The 17,986-nt window shown below is 41.4% G+C and overlaps 1 protein-coding gene across 8 annotated transcripts in view; it reads right to left on the bottom strand.

Moving 5' to 3' along the window:
* Positions 1-17,986, bottom strand: part of FRMD4A (FERM domain containing 4A) — a 605,541-nt gene that overhangs the window by 56,935 nt on the left and 530,620 nt on the right. For all 8 annotated transcript variants that reach the window (XM_073000747.2, XM_073000748.2, XM_073000749.2 and 5 more), the window contains one exon: positions 7,362-7,438. In XM_073000747.2, coding sequence (XP_072856848.1) covers positions 7,362-7,438 — 77 coding nt within the window. The remainder of the gene's footprint in view (positions 1-7,361; positions 7,439-17,986) is intronic.

Genomic DNA, 17,986 nt, shown 5'->3' on the forward strand with positions numbered 1-17,986 from the left:
CGTTTTTAAATATCAGCACGGATTATCACTGTTTTGTGTTTCATATATATTATTCTGTGGTAGAATATCACATCAAAATACTGTATATTAATGAAAACAAAGTAACAGAAAATTGCCACAAGATGGCTTATTCAAAACAGTGTTGCTGTTCCCTGGGCTAAATTTGTAGTTAACTTCAAATGCTAACAGTCATAGAATCACAGAACTGTAGATTTGGAAGGGATCCGAAGGGACGTTAAGTCAGATCCCCGTCAAAGCAATAACTCAAGAGCTAAAGCATCCTTTATTTGTTATTTAATTTCATTTAAAATATTTCCATCCCACCTTTCCCCTTAAAAAGGATCCAACGTGGCTTGACGGGTGCCCATCTAACCTCTGATTAAAAACCTCCAATGAAGAAGAGTCTACCAGCCTTCAAGGCAAACCACCCTACTGTGAAGAAGCTCTTCCTAATATTTGAATGAAACTTCCTTCCTCATAATTTGAATCCATTAACTTGGGCCCTACTCTCCAGAGGTACTGAAAACAAGCTTGCTCCATCTTCCATGCGACCGCCCTTCAAGTATTTTAAGATGTCTATCACATTGCATTTCAGCCTTCTCTTCTCCTAAACATATCCAGCTCTTTCAGTCTTAATATCCTATACATGTTTACTCAGAGATATGACCCACTATGTTCAATGGAGTTTACCTAGTGAAAGAGAAATAGGTGCAGGGCTGATGCAAGGAATTTTCTCAAGTTAGAACAACAAAGATATCCCCCAGTCAAGGTGCAAAGTATGCCCAAAGCAAACAGATTTTTTTTTTGCACAAGCAACTCTCCCGTTACAGCAAAAATTGAGTAACAATGTATTAATAAATAATAATTTGCTGCCTTCTCACAATACCAAAAATCTGCCTCATAGTGCAACTGCTTCAGTCTGCCCAGTGACTGGGCTGGTCCTAGGCAAGTAGAGAAATGCAAGCTCAATGGCAGAGTACAGCTATAAATACCCACCAAACACCAACAGAGCATGGACAGAGTTCCTACTCCAGTCCTCTGAAGATGCCGGCCACAGAGACTGGCAAAACGTCAGGAAGAACAACCTTCAGAACACGGCCAAAGAGCCCGAAAAACCCACAACATCAGAGTACACGTCTTTGTTCAAGTTCAATGCCTGGCATTTTCAGGTAGGAATGGAAAATTTCTACAAAACTCTTTAAGAGTCATTGCAGCTTTCTATGTTCCCTATTACATGGGTTTAGGACTGTATTCTAAATCTGCAGAGGCATCTAAACTACTCCAAATTAACTTCTATAGCTGAGAAAGGTTTCACCATTCAATGAGGGAAATAGCAGATGCTAAATGAAAGTTGAAACTAAGCCACCAACAACTGCACTTTTGTTGTTTTGTATTGTTCTTGGGTGATCCAGCAATAAAAATGCTACTCCAGACTTGGATTTTCATAGCAGCAAGTTGGTATAATTTCAGCTTTTTTCCTTATCACTTCTGCATTGAATGCAACACATCAAATATGAGCACTAAAGAATGTGGAATTAAGACTTTTCCAAATAAAACTGTACATTAAGGCAGGAAATATGGTCACTGGAAAAAAAAGCCTTAAAAGGTAAAGTGGAGGTTACAGGAAAGGTATATAAGACAGGAAAGTGGAAGAATCAGACAGTGTGAAAGGAGTGTTCCAGGAGCCAGATGTAATGGCAATATTATTTGAATAATACTTCTGTCTGCCAAGATGTACTGCTTTATTCTCATACCAAATGCACCTCTGGAAACCTGTTTCCATCCCTCTCTGAGGGAGATGGATGAAATAAGAAATCATTGCTGCTGTATGCACAAAAGGTTATGAACCTTCAGCTGCACCTCATAACAGCATATACTCAGGAGGTTCCAAACACTATAGCAATGTAACTTAACTCTTGTGTTTTATAGTGTCAAACTCAACATTGCTGCCACTTGTGTGTGTACTAGATAGAACATTTTGCATGCTATAAGCACTGTATGTAATATAAAGATCTATCATGCGTTGATTATGGAGGAACGACAATATCAATGCCAACAACAGCTAAGCTGTGAGACCAAAACCAGAAAATAAGTGTCACCCTCATGCCCTGATAGTTGTGAACCTCCTGCAACTGATGCTAGAAACAAAACACTAAACTAGCCAGCAAATCAATTATTTATTTATCAACACAGAGAAAAGTTCTGGATTTCTACTACTACTGACATTGTCACTATTTTTGTGACACTGCTCTTCAGAGATGCCCCTCTTAGAACCACCCATTTTCCTCAGCGCCAGTACATAAATACTTCACAAACAGAAGTGGTATATTTCAATTCCTGCAGCATCGCCATTCCTGCTATGAAAACTGAATGGGCTCCTTTTAATTCTTAACTTTATACCAGGCTATGATTCCTCAGTATACGCATTGTGTGTGCATTTTGAAAAACCTTAGACTTCCTTGAGTTGAAACTGTCCAGTTGGGCCATTTCCTCCTTTGCCAGGACTGGTACTCACTGTATATCCTCCCAATCCAAAGGACTGGACAGACACTGGAACCACTGGGTTGAGTTGATTGACAACCCGTGTTTCCCTTGTAATGTAGAGGTACTCCAAATAAATATGGCTAGATTAATTGGGTCCTCTCTACCGCTTTCAAATATAAAGGTGCAAATACTTAAGAGGGCACTGCAACTTAAAGACTTACTGGTAAAAATTAGGAAAATGAACAGCAACATTCCCCCAGCCCTATTCACTTCCAGGGATTCTCTCCTTAGGACAACTTGAATGCTTCCACTACTCAAGAGAGGAAAACTGCCATTCCTTAACATTCCCCCCAAAGAAGGAGAATGTTTACATTTTTAAACAAATAAAAAAGACATCAAGGCACTGTGGCCATCCTCTGTCCTACCGAACAATGATAAGGACTGGCACTGCTTCAAGGAAAAGATTTTGGTGGCTGCAGCTGGGGCTGTTCTGCCACCTTCAAGAAAGGGAAGGAGGATACCTATTGGCAGTCAGGAACAGCAGTTATTTCCAGAATGATTCATTTCTAGAATCCTCAAAACTGGGTTTCCCAGGATTACATGGAGAAAATACGGCAAAGGAGGTCCAAATAGCTAGGGATGCAGGAAAGCCTCTTTCAGATGACATTAAGTGAAAACCTGTGCAAGGGATTTCCCTGATTGCTCTCCCCAGGGGACCCTGAAAACAAGGCATTTTGGAAATAGAGGAGCTGCTGGCAGCAGCTGGGCAGTCCTCCTCTTCTTTCTTGAGGAGGATAGAGGAATTCCCAGTAATGCTGCTGCCATAACCTTCTCCTCCTTCTTGGGAACAGAATACAAGGCATGGGCAACACAACCACATCTGTCCTTACCACTATCTGGCAATGCAGAGTATGGATACAGTGCCACTATGTTCCTTTTCCTCTTTTTTTTGGGGGGGGGGAGAAGTACTATATGCTCCTCCCTTTTCCTTGGGGATGTTCACACTATTGCTCCGGAGCTCACGGTGGATTAGCCACTGCAGGCAGAAGGCAGAATGGTGAGCTTCTCTGCCATATTGAAGAGTGGCTAATCCACCACAAGCTAAGGAGTGATAGGAAGGGAGCCCGGAGCAGCAGCAGAACAGTGTGTGGATGCTCTGGCCCCAGAGGGCTGGATCCTCATTATCTCCACCTGTGGGGCGTATTCGTATTCATATACAAATACCCCCATCTCTAGTTCCCACCCATGCTTCAATGCAAAATGTGCCTCCTGCCCCAGTGGGTACAAAACTGCAAGTTCTGTACATGTCCCTGTTTGTATATACACTGATGAAAAGTAGCAAGTAACTAATCCAAAAGCAAGGTGCTCAGGAAGTATTATATAGCTGCTACTGCCTTTCTTCTACCCCCACTTCTTTAAGCAATTCATCCTAAAACACCATCCCACTTGGGTCAGAAGCCTAGAATCCTAAATATATTCCTTCTGGATCCAGGTTTCCTAGTTGACTGTCAGAACACGACTAACTTTTAAACAAACTGTTATTAGATTAACGAAAGCTGGCCGCCAAAGAATTGATGCTTTTGAATGGTGGTGCTGGAGGAAACTCTTGAGAGTCCCCTGGACTGCAAGGAGATCAAAACTATCCATTCTGAAGGAAATCAACCCTGGAAAGGTTGATCCTGAAGCTGAGACTCCAATACTTTGGCCATCTCATCAGAAGAGAAGACTCCCTGGAAAAGACCCTGATGTTGGGAAAGAGTGAAGGAAAGAGGAGAAGGGGAAGACAGAGGACGAGATGGTTGGACAGTGTCATTGAAGCTACCAACATGAATTTGACCCAACTCCGGGAGGCAGTGCAAGACAGGAGGGCGTGGCGTGCTCTGGTCCATGGGGTCACGAAGAGTCAGACATGACTAAATGACTAAACAATAAAAAATATTTCTGTACTACGCGGTTCACATCCAAGGAAGCACGGCTTTGTATCCTTGAAAAGCAATACAGAAAACAAAATTTCATATGATGGAGTGGATTGTTAAAGCACAACAGAAATTACAGAGTTTTCTGTAGGCTGATATAATAGTATTCTATAACATAGGTTTCCAACTAACAATAAAATGTAACTATCTAGGGCAGGCCTTTCCTAACCAGTGTCCTTCAGATGTGCTGGAGTACAACTGCCATAAACACTGTCGGTGCACACATGTGTTGATGGGGATGATGGGAGTTGCAGTCTAACACACCTGGAGGATACTAGTTAGGAAAAGCCGATCTAAGCACTTCCTTCATAAAGAAGAATATAAACTCAATCTGATATCTGAGCTATGTTCTTTTAAATTTGTTCACACTTCAGAACACTGCATGTATTCACTGACATGCTTCCAGATGCAGGGAAAACTAGCCCAATGAAAATAAGAACTATAAATAACCATCTTGTTTGCATCAAAGTGAAGAAACAAGACCTGGGAATTTATGTGAATAGAACTGCAAGCCACAGGGCATGATTCATAGTCCTCCCCTATGCTACATGCAGTAATGTGGTCAACTGCCAAATGTCCCTAGAGCCTAACACTTAGGGGCAGGCATACCTTAAATTCTTATCCCAGGCACAGACAATGTTTCTGTGCCCAGATACAAATGTTTACCTATTTATATGTCTTAAATTCCTGTAAAAACTCCAGAGTATGGGATTAGCACAAAACATACTATGCTGTACTGCTACTAGTATTTTTTAAAGCATTCCACTTAAGAAACACACCAGCAATATGGCTGTTTTCAAAAATTCTACACACAGTCAACACAGAAGCAACATTTATGATGGTGCTGGGTTATGTCTTGGCATAACAAACATGTTATGCCAAGACAGGCAAAATTTCTGCCAAGAAAATATGATACACCAGATTTTGCTGATTAGCCTACATTTTGCATAATATATTCTGTTCCTCCAATAAAAAAAGGGGTGAATATAGCAATCCTAACCTTAAATCTTAAAATCTTAATTCAGACATCTGTGGCTTTTGAAATTTTACCAAACACTACCCACATAACTTCAAATTTTTTTATATTGATTTGAAATTGAATTCTGAACCCAATGCCATATCTCACACTACTCCCAGGCTTACACACTCCATTCTGATATTTCTGCCCATCTAATACAATGTAAACTTTTAAGCTACACAAATTTCTCTGTAAGGAGAAAGAAATATTTTGTTTGGCTGTCTAAATGTATACCATACATAATAATGCATTAGTATTGTTTTCTACACCTTTTCCCTTTCCCTTTTTATAATTTGAGAAATTACATGCTTCAATCCAAAAATTAGTCCAACAGAAGAGAAAGCTTTGATAATGCATATGGAAACAGGCATTCATAATGTATATAGTTCACTTCTCAAAGGTCCCTATCTGGAAATTTATGTTGCAAAATAAGTATATTCAGTAATTTCTAGTCCCAATGAGATACACAGTTTGGTTGGGGACAATATTACTTATTTTTAAGTCTAATCACAACTGAAACTGCTATGTTCTTTTCCTGTACATATTCATTCAATGAAATTTGTATGGAAAACTTCCCAGTGGATTATGGCCAAAAGTAATATTCTGGAGAAGCAGAATCCTAGTCACAATGTGGAGAATATAATTCACCTACACCTAATCTGCAGCTATTGCTTTTCACATTTCAAAGCTGGCAGCTACTGTGAAAACACTGAAAGCCTGTATAAGTAGAAACCTCAGCAGTACAGGGTAACCATGAAAAAGCCTGTAGAGTGACAGGAACTGTACACAGCAAAAAGCAACAAACAAACAAAATCCCTCCTTATGCCAGACCAGCATTGCTCCCATGTAATTTCTGCTGATTAGCAGAATCATGGGGGAGGCGGCAACAATACTCAATCAAGACACAGAATTAACTCAGTGCACTCCAGCTGAACTGTGAACTATGAACATCAGCATACACAAAGCCTGATTTTCAACTTCCTAGTTTCCAGACACAGCATATGTAGAAATAAACCAAACTGAAAAAAGCATTTGTAAGGATATTATAGCAGCATGTTGAACTAGTGACATACATTGTAACAATTTGCCATAAGCTATATGACCAAGCTAGTAATTACAGGACTTTCATTTATAGTTTTATTATACCATACTATTATGTGTGCCTTGTACAGCCGCCAAAACCAAGGGTGCACTGAAAAGGGCGAAGAAAACAAACCAGTACCAAATATAAAAGAACTGTAGCATGTTACAATATATTAAGCAGCAAAACAGAAGGGAGGGAAACAGAATATGGCTTACAGCAAAAGAGTCAAGCATGCATATCTACAGAATTATTCTGTAAGCAATAAATAGAACTGAGTAAACATAAAATAGTTCACTCAGGATTTATACAAGTAAGCGAAAAAGAAGCTGGGGAACTTGCCTAAAAGCTCAGGGATCGCCAATATCCCCTTTCATAACGTTTGAGGAGAATGCTTTAAACCTACCGATGCTTATCTTCTTCATCAAGCCTGTGATCCTACACACATCTTGCATGCTCATTTCTAACCAATGCAGTTCTAATAACTGGACATACTTCCAAGCACACTAGAACAGGGCTCTTGCTGTTAACCCATTTTCAAAAATAGAGGGCCCTTAATGTAAAGCATTCACCAAATCTCTCTCTCTCTCTCTGTGAAAACATAGATGGGAATTTTACTAAATACTGTATCTTATTTACTTACAGTGGAGAGTAGGACGTTGCTCTGCCCAGCATCCACCCCGCTGAAAATGAAAAATCGCATAGCTTCTCTCCCTTTTACACACATAGGCGCAACAGGTACGACTTTTCCTCAAAGCAAATTCTTTTAAAAGCCACTCAATGTTACTGTATGCAGTCTTACCGGCGTGGGTCATGCACTTCCACGGAAAACTTCTTCTCTCTGAAGTACAGGTTCTCTAGCTGCCTCCATTGGAAGATCTGAGAGGGCAAAAAGAAGTCGTTTGAAAGAGGCAGGGTTCACGCCAGGCGCCTCTTGTCCTCCCTTAAACTCCCGGAGTCGGCTGCCTGGCTCCTTTTCCTTTCTGTTCCTTATCGGACTAACTCGGTTCCCGCGCCTGGTCGGGTCTCCCCTCCAGCCCCAAGGCTTCAGCGCTCAGCGTGTGCGAATAATACGTGTTTGCAGCAAGAAACGGCTTCAGCCGCCAGCTCGCCAGGCTGGGCGCTGTGGGTGTGGAGAATTCCCCGCCACTTTGTCCCCACCCACCCTCAAGGAACAAAAACAGGTCCTTTCCAAGAAGTTGGGTCTCTTTGTTCGTTCGCCTGTGCCTGGGCGTCGAGCTGGGCAGATTCCGCTTTCCCCCAACCGCCGTCCCGTAAAACTCTCTCAGCAGGGGGGAAAAAGGTGGTGGTGGGGGAGACGGTGCTGCCAGGAGTGCTGAATTGAAGCCTTCTCCCTTCAAGACTGCTGAAAAGAGAGCGGCGCTTAAGTTCCCCCCTTTTCTCCCACAGGGACTCGACTTCCTGCCCGCTAAGGCGCGAGAGCCCCTGACTGGAGTTCCGAGCAGTGCGCCCTCGAAAGCCGCCACTGAGGGCGGAGGCGCCTCTGGTGACCCTAATTCATTCCAGGCGAACAGGAGATAACAATATGGACTTGTCAAGCTGTTCCCGCCCTCCGAACTTCCTCGACCCCCCACCCACCCAGGGAGCATGCTTCATTAATTAAAAGAAAGTCTGTCAAACGAAAACAAAACAGAACCAAAGTATTGTGGCACTTCCAAGGCTAGCAGATTTCGGGGTGAGCGTCCCCGGATTAAAAAAAAAACATTTGAGCTGAATCTACCCGTTCTGCAATTATGTTGCAACAGTAAGCCCACTCTTCTTTTACACAGCTTTAATGCAAGGAGCACGTGTTTTGTTTACTAAGAAATCAATAGTAAATTTAAGCAGTGCCAAATGTTAGCAGAAACGTGGACTCAGTTCAGACATTTTATTGAGGTCCTGACATGGTATTCATAGGACAGAAGTACAGGCATGTTTGCTGCCTTCTCAACGGGAATTTCCAATACTAACTGGGGTAGGGGCTCCACACAGGGTCCCCTATAGGCAAACACTGGATCCGCACAATCCTGCTTTTTCTGCGGAAATAATTTTGCAAATGTTGAGGATGTATTGGTTTTGATTTTAATGAGAAATTGAAATCAACAGTTCGTTTTTCAAATGGGAGCATTAAAGTTCATTTTAGTTAACAGTGCTTAGTTTTAAGTAGATTTCATTCATATTAACTGGGAAATAAACAGAATTCTTCTCTACCTTTATATGGTAGTGCTCTAGTTTTAGTTACTTAAAAAAAGTTTTGGACATAACTAGTTGTGCCAGAATGGGGATGGAGAAGTGAATCCACATGTGTATCCCAGTGAAAGCAATGTATATAGGATAGATATCTGCTGTTAACTGCACATTATATATATGCTCATTGTTCCTGATCCAGCAAACGAGACAAATGTAAAAGCCCTATTGCTAAGGTCTGTGATTTCCAACACTTCATAAATAAAAGAACTGTAGAAAAGGGCTATCGTCCTCATATCTTGTTTGTGGTCAGCCAATATGGGAAACCCCTTCACGGACTGCTGCCTTGTCATGGTGAAGGGGCTTGAGTAATTTAGAGAAGCTATGGGCTATGGCGTGCAGGGACACCCAAGATGGACAGGTCATAATGGAGAGTTCTGACTAAACGCAATCCACCTGGAGCAGGAACTGGCAAGCCACTCCAGTATCTTTGCCAAGAAAACCCCATGAACAGAAACAAAAGGCTAAAAGATATGATGCTGGAAGATGGGCCCTCAGGTCGGAAGGCATCCAACATGCTACTGAGGAAGCACGAAGGACAAGTACAAGTAGCTCCAGAGCTAATGAAGTGGTTGTGCCAAAGCCGAAGGGACGCTCAGCTGTGGATGTGCCTGGAAGTGAAAGGAAAATCTGATGCTGCAAAGAAAAATACTACATAGGAACTTGGAATGTAAGATCTATGAACCTTGGGAAACTGGAGGTGGTCAAACAGGAGATGGCAAGAATAAACATTGACATTCTGGGCATCAGTGAACTAAAATGGATGGGAATGGTCGAATTCAATTCAGATGATTATCATACCTACTATGGTGAGCAAGAATCACGTAGAAGAAATGGAGTAGCCCTCATAGTCAACAAAAGAGTGGGGAAAGCTGTACTGGAATACAATATCAAAAATGATAGAATGATTTCAATACGAATCCAAGGCAGATCTCTCAACATCAGAGTAATCAATGTTTATGCACCAACCACTGATGCTGAAGAAGCTGAAATTGACCAATTCTATGAAGATGTACAATACCTTTTAGAACTGACACCAAAGAAAGATGTTCTTGTCATTATAGGGGACTGGAATGATAATGTAGGGAGTCAAGAGATAAAAGGAACAACAGATAAGTTTGGCCTTGGAGTTCAAAACGGAACAGAGCAAAGGCTAATAGAGTTTTATCAAGAGAGCAAGCTGGTCATTGCAAACACTCTTTTCCAACAACACAAGAGGCAACTCTACACATAGACATTACCAGATGGGCAATACTGAAATCAGATTGATGATGTTCTCTGCAGCCAAAGATGGAGAAGCTCTATACAGTCAGCAACAAAAACCATTTCAAAGGGAAGGAAATGCAAGAAAGCAAAGTGGTTGTCCAAAGAGGCCTTACAAATAGCAGAGAAGAGAAGGGAAACAAAATGCAAGGGAGATAGGGAAAGTTACAGAAAATTGAATGCAGATTTTCAAAGAATAGCAAGGAGAGACAAGAGGCCCTTCTTAAATGAACAGTGCAAAGAAATAGAGAAAAATAACAGAAAAGGAAAAACCAGAGATCTGTTCAGGAAAATTGGAGATATTAAAGGAACATTTTGCGCAAAGATGGACATGATAAAGGACAAAAATGGGAGGGACCTAACCGAAGCAGAAGACATCAAGAAGAGGTGGCAAGAATACACAGAGGAATTATATCAGAAAGATTTGGATATCCCGGACAACCCAGACAATGTAGTTGCTGACCATGAGCCAGACATCCTGGAGAGTGAAGTCAAGTGGGCCTTAGAAAGCCTGACTAACAACAAGGCCAGTGGAGGTGATGGCATTCCAGTTGAACTATATAAAATCTTGAAAGATGATGCTGTTAAGGTGCTACATTCAATATGCCAGCAGGTTTGGAAAACCCAACAGTGGCCAGATGATTGGAAAAGATCAGTCTACATCCCAATCCCAAAGAAAGACAGTGCCAAAGAATGCTCCAACTACCGTACAATTGCACTCATTTCACACGCTAGCAAGGTTATGCTCAAAATCCTCCAAGGTAGGCTTCAGCAGTATGTGGACCGAGAACTCCCAGAAGTACAAGCTGGATTCCGAAGAGGCAGAGGAACTAGAGACCAAATTGCTAACTTGCACTGGATTATGGAGAAAGCCAGAGAGTTCCAGAAAAATATCTACTTCTGCTTCATTGACTATGCAAAGGCCTTTGACTGTGTGGACCACAGCAAACTATGGCAAGTGCTTAAATAAATGGGAGTGCCTACCTTATCTATCTCCTGAGAAACCTATACGTGGGACAGGAAGCAACAGTTAGAACTGGATATGGAACAACTGATTGGTTCAAAATTGGGAAAGGAGTACGATATGCAGATGATACCACTCTGATGGCAGAAAGTGAGGAGGAATTAAAGAACCTCTTAATGAGGGTGAAAGAGGAGAGCGCAAAATGGTCTGAAGCTCAACATAAAAACAACAACAACTAAGATCATGGTCACTGGCCCCATCACCTCCTGGAAAATAGAAGGGGAAGATATGGAGGCAGTGACAGATTTTACTTTCTTGGGTTCCATGATTACTGCAGACGTGACAGCAGCCACGAAATTAAAAGACGCCTGCTTCTTGGGAAGAAAGCAATGACAAAACTAGACAACATCTTATAAAGCAGAGACATCAGCTTGCCGACAAAGGTCCGCATAGCCAAAGCTATGTATTTTCCAGTAGTGATGTATGGAAGTGAGAGCTGGACCTTAAAGAAGGCTGACCACCAAAGAATTAATGCTTTTGAATTGTGGTGCTGAAGGAGACTCTTGGGAGTCCCCTGGACTGCAAGGAGATCAAACCTATCCGTTATAAAGGAAATCAACCCTGAGTGCTAACTGGAAGGACAGATCCTGAAGCTGAGGCTCCAATCCTTTGGCCATCTCATGAGAAGAGAAGACTCCCTGGAAAAGACCCGGATGTTGGGAAAGTGTGAAGGTAAGAGGAGAAGGGGAGGACAGAGGATGAGATGGATGGACGGTGTCATCGAAGCTACCAACATGAATTTGACCCAACTCCGGGAGGCAGTGGAAGACTGGAGGGCCTGGCGTGCTCTGGTCCATGGGGTCACGAAGAGTCGGACATGACTTAACGACTAAACAACAACAATAATAATATGGGAAACATGATACAGTACTTGACTAGATAAGGCCTTGGGTCTGGCTCAGGTCTTTTTATATTGCACATTTTTACAGTTTTCCACAATTTATTTATTTTATTTACACTCCACCTTTCTGCTTGTGGAAGAAGAGCTATTTCCTAAGTAAATACACTTTGAAGCTATTGAAACAACTGTTTCTGCCTTTATTAAACAACTGAATGTGGGGCGCAGATTCTGAAACTCTGCAACAAACAGACTGATGAGGATCATCCCCAGAGAGGATTCTTCTCTCCCCAGAGAAGAAACTCAGATAAGCTTTAGGAATGCAGATTCCTAAGTAGGGTTCAACCAAAACTGTTTGCCAAAAAGACATAGGGACAAAATGGTCCTGATTTACAAGTGCATTTTATATCTCCTCTGGCTTATTTCAATTCTTTGAGAATGAATAACAAAAGGAAGAAAGAATTTGCAAGAGAGTAGAATATCCTGCTCTGGGAGGGGGGGAACTGAATCAGGGAGTTGTCAAAATTACTTTGGGGGATAGGGTGGGAAGGAAGAAAGGGACACAATCAGTTGTCTGAGGCATCTACTATGCATGCATATGAAATATTCATTACCCATGTGCATAGGTGACCTCATCCCATGCCAGTTCTCCTTCAGCCAAATACATGATTTTCTATATAAAAGAAAAATTGTAGGCACATGCATTTCTACTGAAGAGATGGGCTTTGCTCTCTAGTAAATGATTTAAGTTGCAATTCTGAATACAATCAAAAGAGCTGAACACTTTTCCTATAAAGAAAAAAAAAGCATGGCTGCTCATCTGATCCACACCACTCATAGCAGCCAGCTAGTCATGCTTTCTTGTCTCCTAGGTTGTTTGGTATTTTTTTTTGTCCCCGTTTCCTAAAATCCCGAGCAGGAAGGAAAAAAAAGAGAAGAGTTATTATATCTCCTTCATGAGATGGTGTACAGATGTCTGCTGGCATTCAAAGTGATCGGTCACAAACTGTGCAGATGAAAGTGTCTGTGGCTGTCATATGACTCAAAAGAAACCTAAAGAACTTTATACATATATATAAGGGTGGCCAAGAATTTGAGCCTTTTAAGAAAGGAGATGATTAAGAGGGAGCATGACAGAACTTCCTAAATTTCTGAGCAGTGGGGTGAGAGTGAGTAGAGAGCATCCTCTTCCCACTTTTACAAGACTAGACATCTGGGTCGTTCCAATGAAACTAACTTGCAGTTCATTCAAAAAATCAAGAAGGAAGTGTTTTTCCTGGAACATTTAGTAGTGGGATTTGCTAACACCAGATGTAGTGATGGCTGCCAGTTTAGATGATTTAAAAAGCATTAGCCAAATGCCAAGAGGACAGATTAATCAAGAACAATTATCCACCCTGGCTAACAATACAATGCAGAGCTTCTTGGGCAAATGCAGATAACCAATTGCTATTTATGGTAGTGGCAGAGACAATGGTCTTTTCTTTGTATTTCTCTCTCTTTCTTGTTTTTGGTAAATCTCAGCTCTGACCAGTCTGCCTTTGGGATGAAATTGTGGCCTTTAAGAAATGATGTTCTATTTTGCATGGGTGGGCGATATGGGCAACAATTCAATGCAACTGTTACCACCACAAGTAGAGTTGATGTTGGATTGTATTATTTAGGAGTTTACAGCACTTGCAACCTTCAATTCACACATGTTATTCTGATTTTGCACGACACAAATTGCTAGGAGGAGAGATCTAAATAACAAAGATAACAGCAATCTGTCCTCTCTCTGTTGCAGAGACACTGGAATTCAAAACATGCCAGATGTTTGCGTTGTGAAAGTTTCCAACTCCTATGTGCAAAAGGGGATTAGAGAAGCAAAAGTGAGGAAAAAGAGAGAACTGAGTATTGTGCCTTGTGACCACTTGGCAGACCAAATTCCCTCCCTCCAGATAAAACTCCAGATGCTTGGAATAGTTACTAAGGACTCCTCTTGATTTCAACACAACAAAAGCTGCTAAGCTACCCTTGTGCTCTGTAGTCGCCCACATGGTACTGCTAAAGCTGGTGGGAAACAAAAACCTCTGTTCTGCTAGGCTATCATTAACAAGCTCCCTTCCCCCATCAACTCTCTATGGAAAAATGAAAACCTTCAGCAAGGAATGAGACAGAACCAGACCTAACATGGTTCAAGGCAAGCATTTTCCTATCATTAAAGTAACCTTCTGCAGCAGAAACACACACGCACGCACGCACGCACGCACACACACACACACACCTTGCACAAAATTTGAAATAGACTAGGAAATGGCTATGGATGTTTATCATGTGAAAAACCTCATATTTTTGTTAAAGCAATTGTTTTCAAACAGTTTTATTTGAGAAACCCTGAAATTCCTTGATAGCATATTAGCAGTTTTCCAGTAAACATGTTCAGTAATGGTGAAGAAGCATCCCTAAATGCCAGCTTGCCCATCATCCTTGTTTCCATGCAGTGTATAGCCAAAGAGGTTGTGTGTGGGGTGGGATTTGTCATGCTTGTCCTAGATCCTGAACAGCACTTTCTATGATCTGGGAATGTACCCTAGAAAATCCTCTGCCAGGCAAGGATTTCACAGGATATGTACAAAATATTACTTGGCATATAAGTCAAGCATGGAAAGGGTGCCTTTAAAGTGGAAAATTTGAATACTACTGGGTGAAGGCATTACTGCAGACCAATATGTCTGATATCTTGTTTTTCCTCACACAATTTCTCCCAGAGCTGATCCTCAATGGCTTCTAAAATTAGGAATACAGTCATGCCCCGATGGACGATTACCCCGCTCTACGATGAATCCACTTTACGTTGACGTTTTTGCGGTCGCTTTTGCGATCACAAAACAATGTTTTTAATTGGGTTTTTTCACTGTGCGATGATTGGTTCCCTGCTTCGGGAACCGATTTTTGCTTTACGACGATCAGCAAGCAGCTGATCGTCAGGTTTCAAAATGGCCACCGGCTGAAGAAAATGGCTCTCCGCTGTTTTCTAGGATAGATTCCTTGCTTTACAGGCATCGAAAATGGCCATCAAATGGAGGATCTTTGCTGGACAAGCAGGTATTCAGCCCACTGGAACACACTGAACGGTTTTCAATGCGTTTCAATGGGTTTTTACATTTCGTTTGACGATGTTTTTGCTCTACAGCGATTTCGCTGGAACAAATTAATGTCATCAAGCGAGTAGTAATATTGCGTAGTAATATTGGGTGAAAGCCTGTTGTGCAATTACACAAACAATGTAACTTTTGGAAGCAAACTTCTGTAACTTAAGAGAGATCTCTTAGATATTATCTATTATTAACTTAGATATTATCTGTTGCACACTGAACTGTGTGACTTGGCATGCAACAAGTAAAGTCTATGGAGTTTTATTAACTTAATGGCAACTACAAAGTTAAACTGTTTGCATAACTGCACAACAGGATTTCAGCTATTTAATTTTCTCTTATCAAGAGAAAGACTGGGATGATCCAGTTTCTCTGGCCTTGACAGTAATCACTACTTGACTTGCAGAGACATCTTCAGTGTGAAGTTTGACTCTGCATTTCTCTTATACTGTATATTTATCAACTGCAAGATATTTAAACCATCCCCCACTAGGAGAAATTTCACTCACCTGAGTTTTACAGAATAAAAGTACTCAGCCCTTCCTCACCTTAGTGCCCTCTACCTATACTGGACTACAATTCTCATCAGCCCAAGCATAATTGGCATTATAGATAGGAAATGACACAACTTCTGCTGGAGCCCAGTGGGGGCGAGCATAATGGAAAAAGTTGCATTTCAATAAAATCTTGTTTGAATTGTAGGGTAGACTACCATAAGTTTAAGAAACTAGAATTAAACATTAGGACCAGTTCAGGGTAGCAGCCAGAGAAGCTGCTGCAGAAAAGAACCAAAACCAGGTTCAATTATCTGCTCAACAATGAAGCCCAGCAAGTGACCTTGAACCAGCCACTCTTAGCCCCAGTTATTGCACAGCAGTGGTTACTGGTGGAATTACATTAGAACCAAAGTATAAAGACTTGCCTGCACTTCTTAGAAGAAGTGTGTTGTTATGCCATCAAGTCAGAACCTACTTATAGTGACCCCAACGTCTGATGAAGAATTATTTGTAACTAAAATAGTTTAAAGCTTCATTACCAGTAGAATGCCCAAGAAACAGTTTTATTAAAAAATGTATGTGTAAAATTATTTCATGTATTTAGTTTGGTAAGTGATGCAGTTCCATTATCATGATCCATATATGGCCAATCAAGATGATTTTTAAATGACTGCAAGAAATTAATTATGCAGAAAGTTGGGCCACTAAGGAAATCAGTACTGGGCTAAACATACACCAATTGTTTAGATGTCTGATTTATTTTTGCCACTTAATAGTTTCTTCCAGCCAAAACTACATGTATTTTTATTTATTCACAGAATTATAATGAGGCCAATAGAATTTATAGCTGAGTAAGCTGTAACTAATTTCTTCTTCATGCATAGTGATGTGCCAAGGGCTCGACACCACTCTTTCTGGAGTCCCATGCAAGCACAAAATCTAAACCTACTCCTGAGCAATCCAATGTAGTGGTAGGAAGTGTCCGGCTTGATGGGCCACAGAGAGAGCATGAGAAAATTTGCCTTTTTGGACAACAGCTATCAGGTCCCCCATCCAACCTGGCACTAGCCGTTGTTGTTTAGCCATTAAGTCATGTCCGACTCTTCGTGACCCCATGGACCAGAGTCCTCCTGTCTTCCACTGCCTCCCTCTTTATGGTCCAGCTCTCACTCCCATACATCGCTACTGGAAAAACCAGAGCTTTGACTATGTGGACCTTTGTCCGCAAGGTGATGTCTCTGCTTTTTAAGATGAGGTCAGGGTTTGTCATTGCTTTCCTCCCAAGATCAGGCGTCTTTTAATTTCGTGGCTGCTGTCACCATCTGCAGTGATCATGGAGCTCAAGAAAGTAAAATCTGTCACTGCCTCTGTATCTCCCCCTTCTATTTGCCAGGAGGTGATGGGGCCAGTTGCCATGATCTTAGTTTTTTTTGTTGTTGTTGTTGAGGCACTAGCCATACTGATGGGGAAATTCTAGGAGTTGAGATGCGAAAAAGTAACTTTTTCTACCTTTGGTTATAAATTACACAAATACATCTGCACATATCCTGTATCTTTTGAAATCAACAGAAATGCTTTATAATAGGCATGATAGCTGAGATAACAGATCATTTGAGGCTCATAACTTATGAAGCTGAAATCCAGTCTCCTTTGGTAAAATTAGGTCTAACACAATTTTGGGCAAGCTTATTTCTCTTGGACATCCCAGCCAGGAAGTGGTCTATCATGACTAAAGAATGCAGGCCTCTTTAATCAAGAGTTTCTCCCTTAAGACAAGATCTTGGGAAGGTCACTACAGTAGTGGTTTATCTGATGTGGCCACCTGTCTACTGGGAGCTCGGCGCAAGGCTACCATTTGCTTCTCCTATGAAGTTGTTAAAAATGACTAACGGCTAAACTACGCCACACACCGAAAAGCTCAAACAGAGTCTTATGATGTTTTTTTTTTTGCTCCCCAAAGAAATGCTGCTGCGGGGTTTGCCAATGAGGAGCAGCAATGACAGTGAGGAAGGGAGTGTCTACTGCTTTCCCCCTTACTGTCTTCATGATCAAAATTCCATTAGTCTTTAGTGTTTGCTTCATGGGCACCACATCCAATCAAAGTGGCATCTGTTTGTTTGTGTGTGTGTGTGTTTTAAATGATGCAAGATCCAGTCATGAATCTCTCCTGTAATGCACAGGCTGGCCTTTAAGATGTCTAACTGGCTTTTTAGCGTGCTGTATGTGTGTTTAAGAGTTGTCATAGCTCAGTGGGTTTGAGCACTGATTGCAGATCCTTTTTTTTATTAATACAAAATAAACCTACTACTACACCCCCCAAAAAAAACCTATGTAAAATACAGAACAATACGATGAAATACAATTACCCATGTGCGCCCATCACCTTCAGGACTAGCATTACACTTCATTCCATCCATTTTC

The sequence above is a fragment of the Pogona vitticeps genome, chromosome 5 (genome assembly GCF_051106095.1).
Source record: "Pogona vitticeps strain Pit_001003342236 chromosome 5, PviZW2.1, whole genome shotgun sequence".
In the NCBI taxonomy this organism is placed as follows: domain Eukaryota; kingdom Metazoa; phylum Chordata; class Lepidosauria; order Squamata; family Agamidae; genus Pogona; species Pogona vitticeps.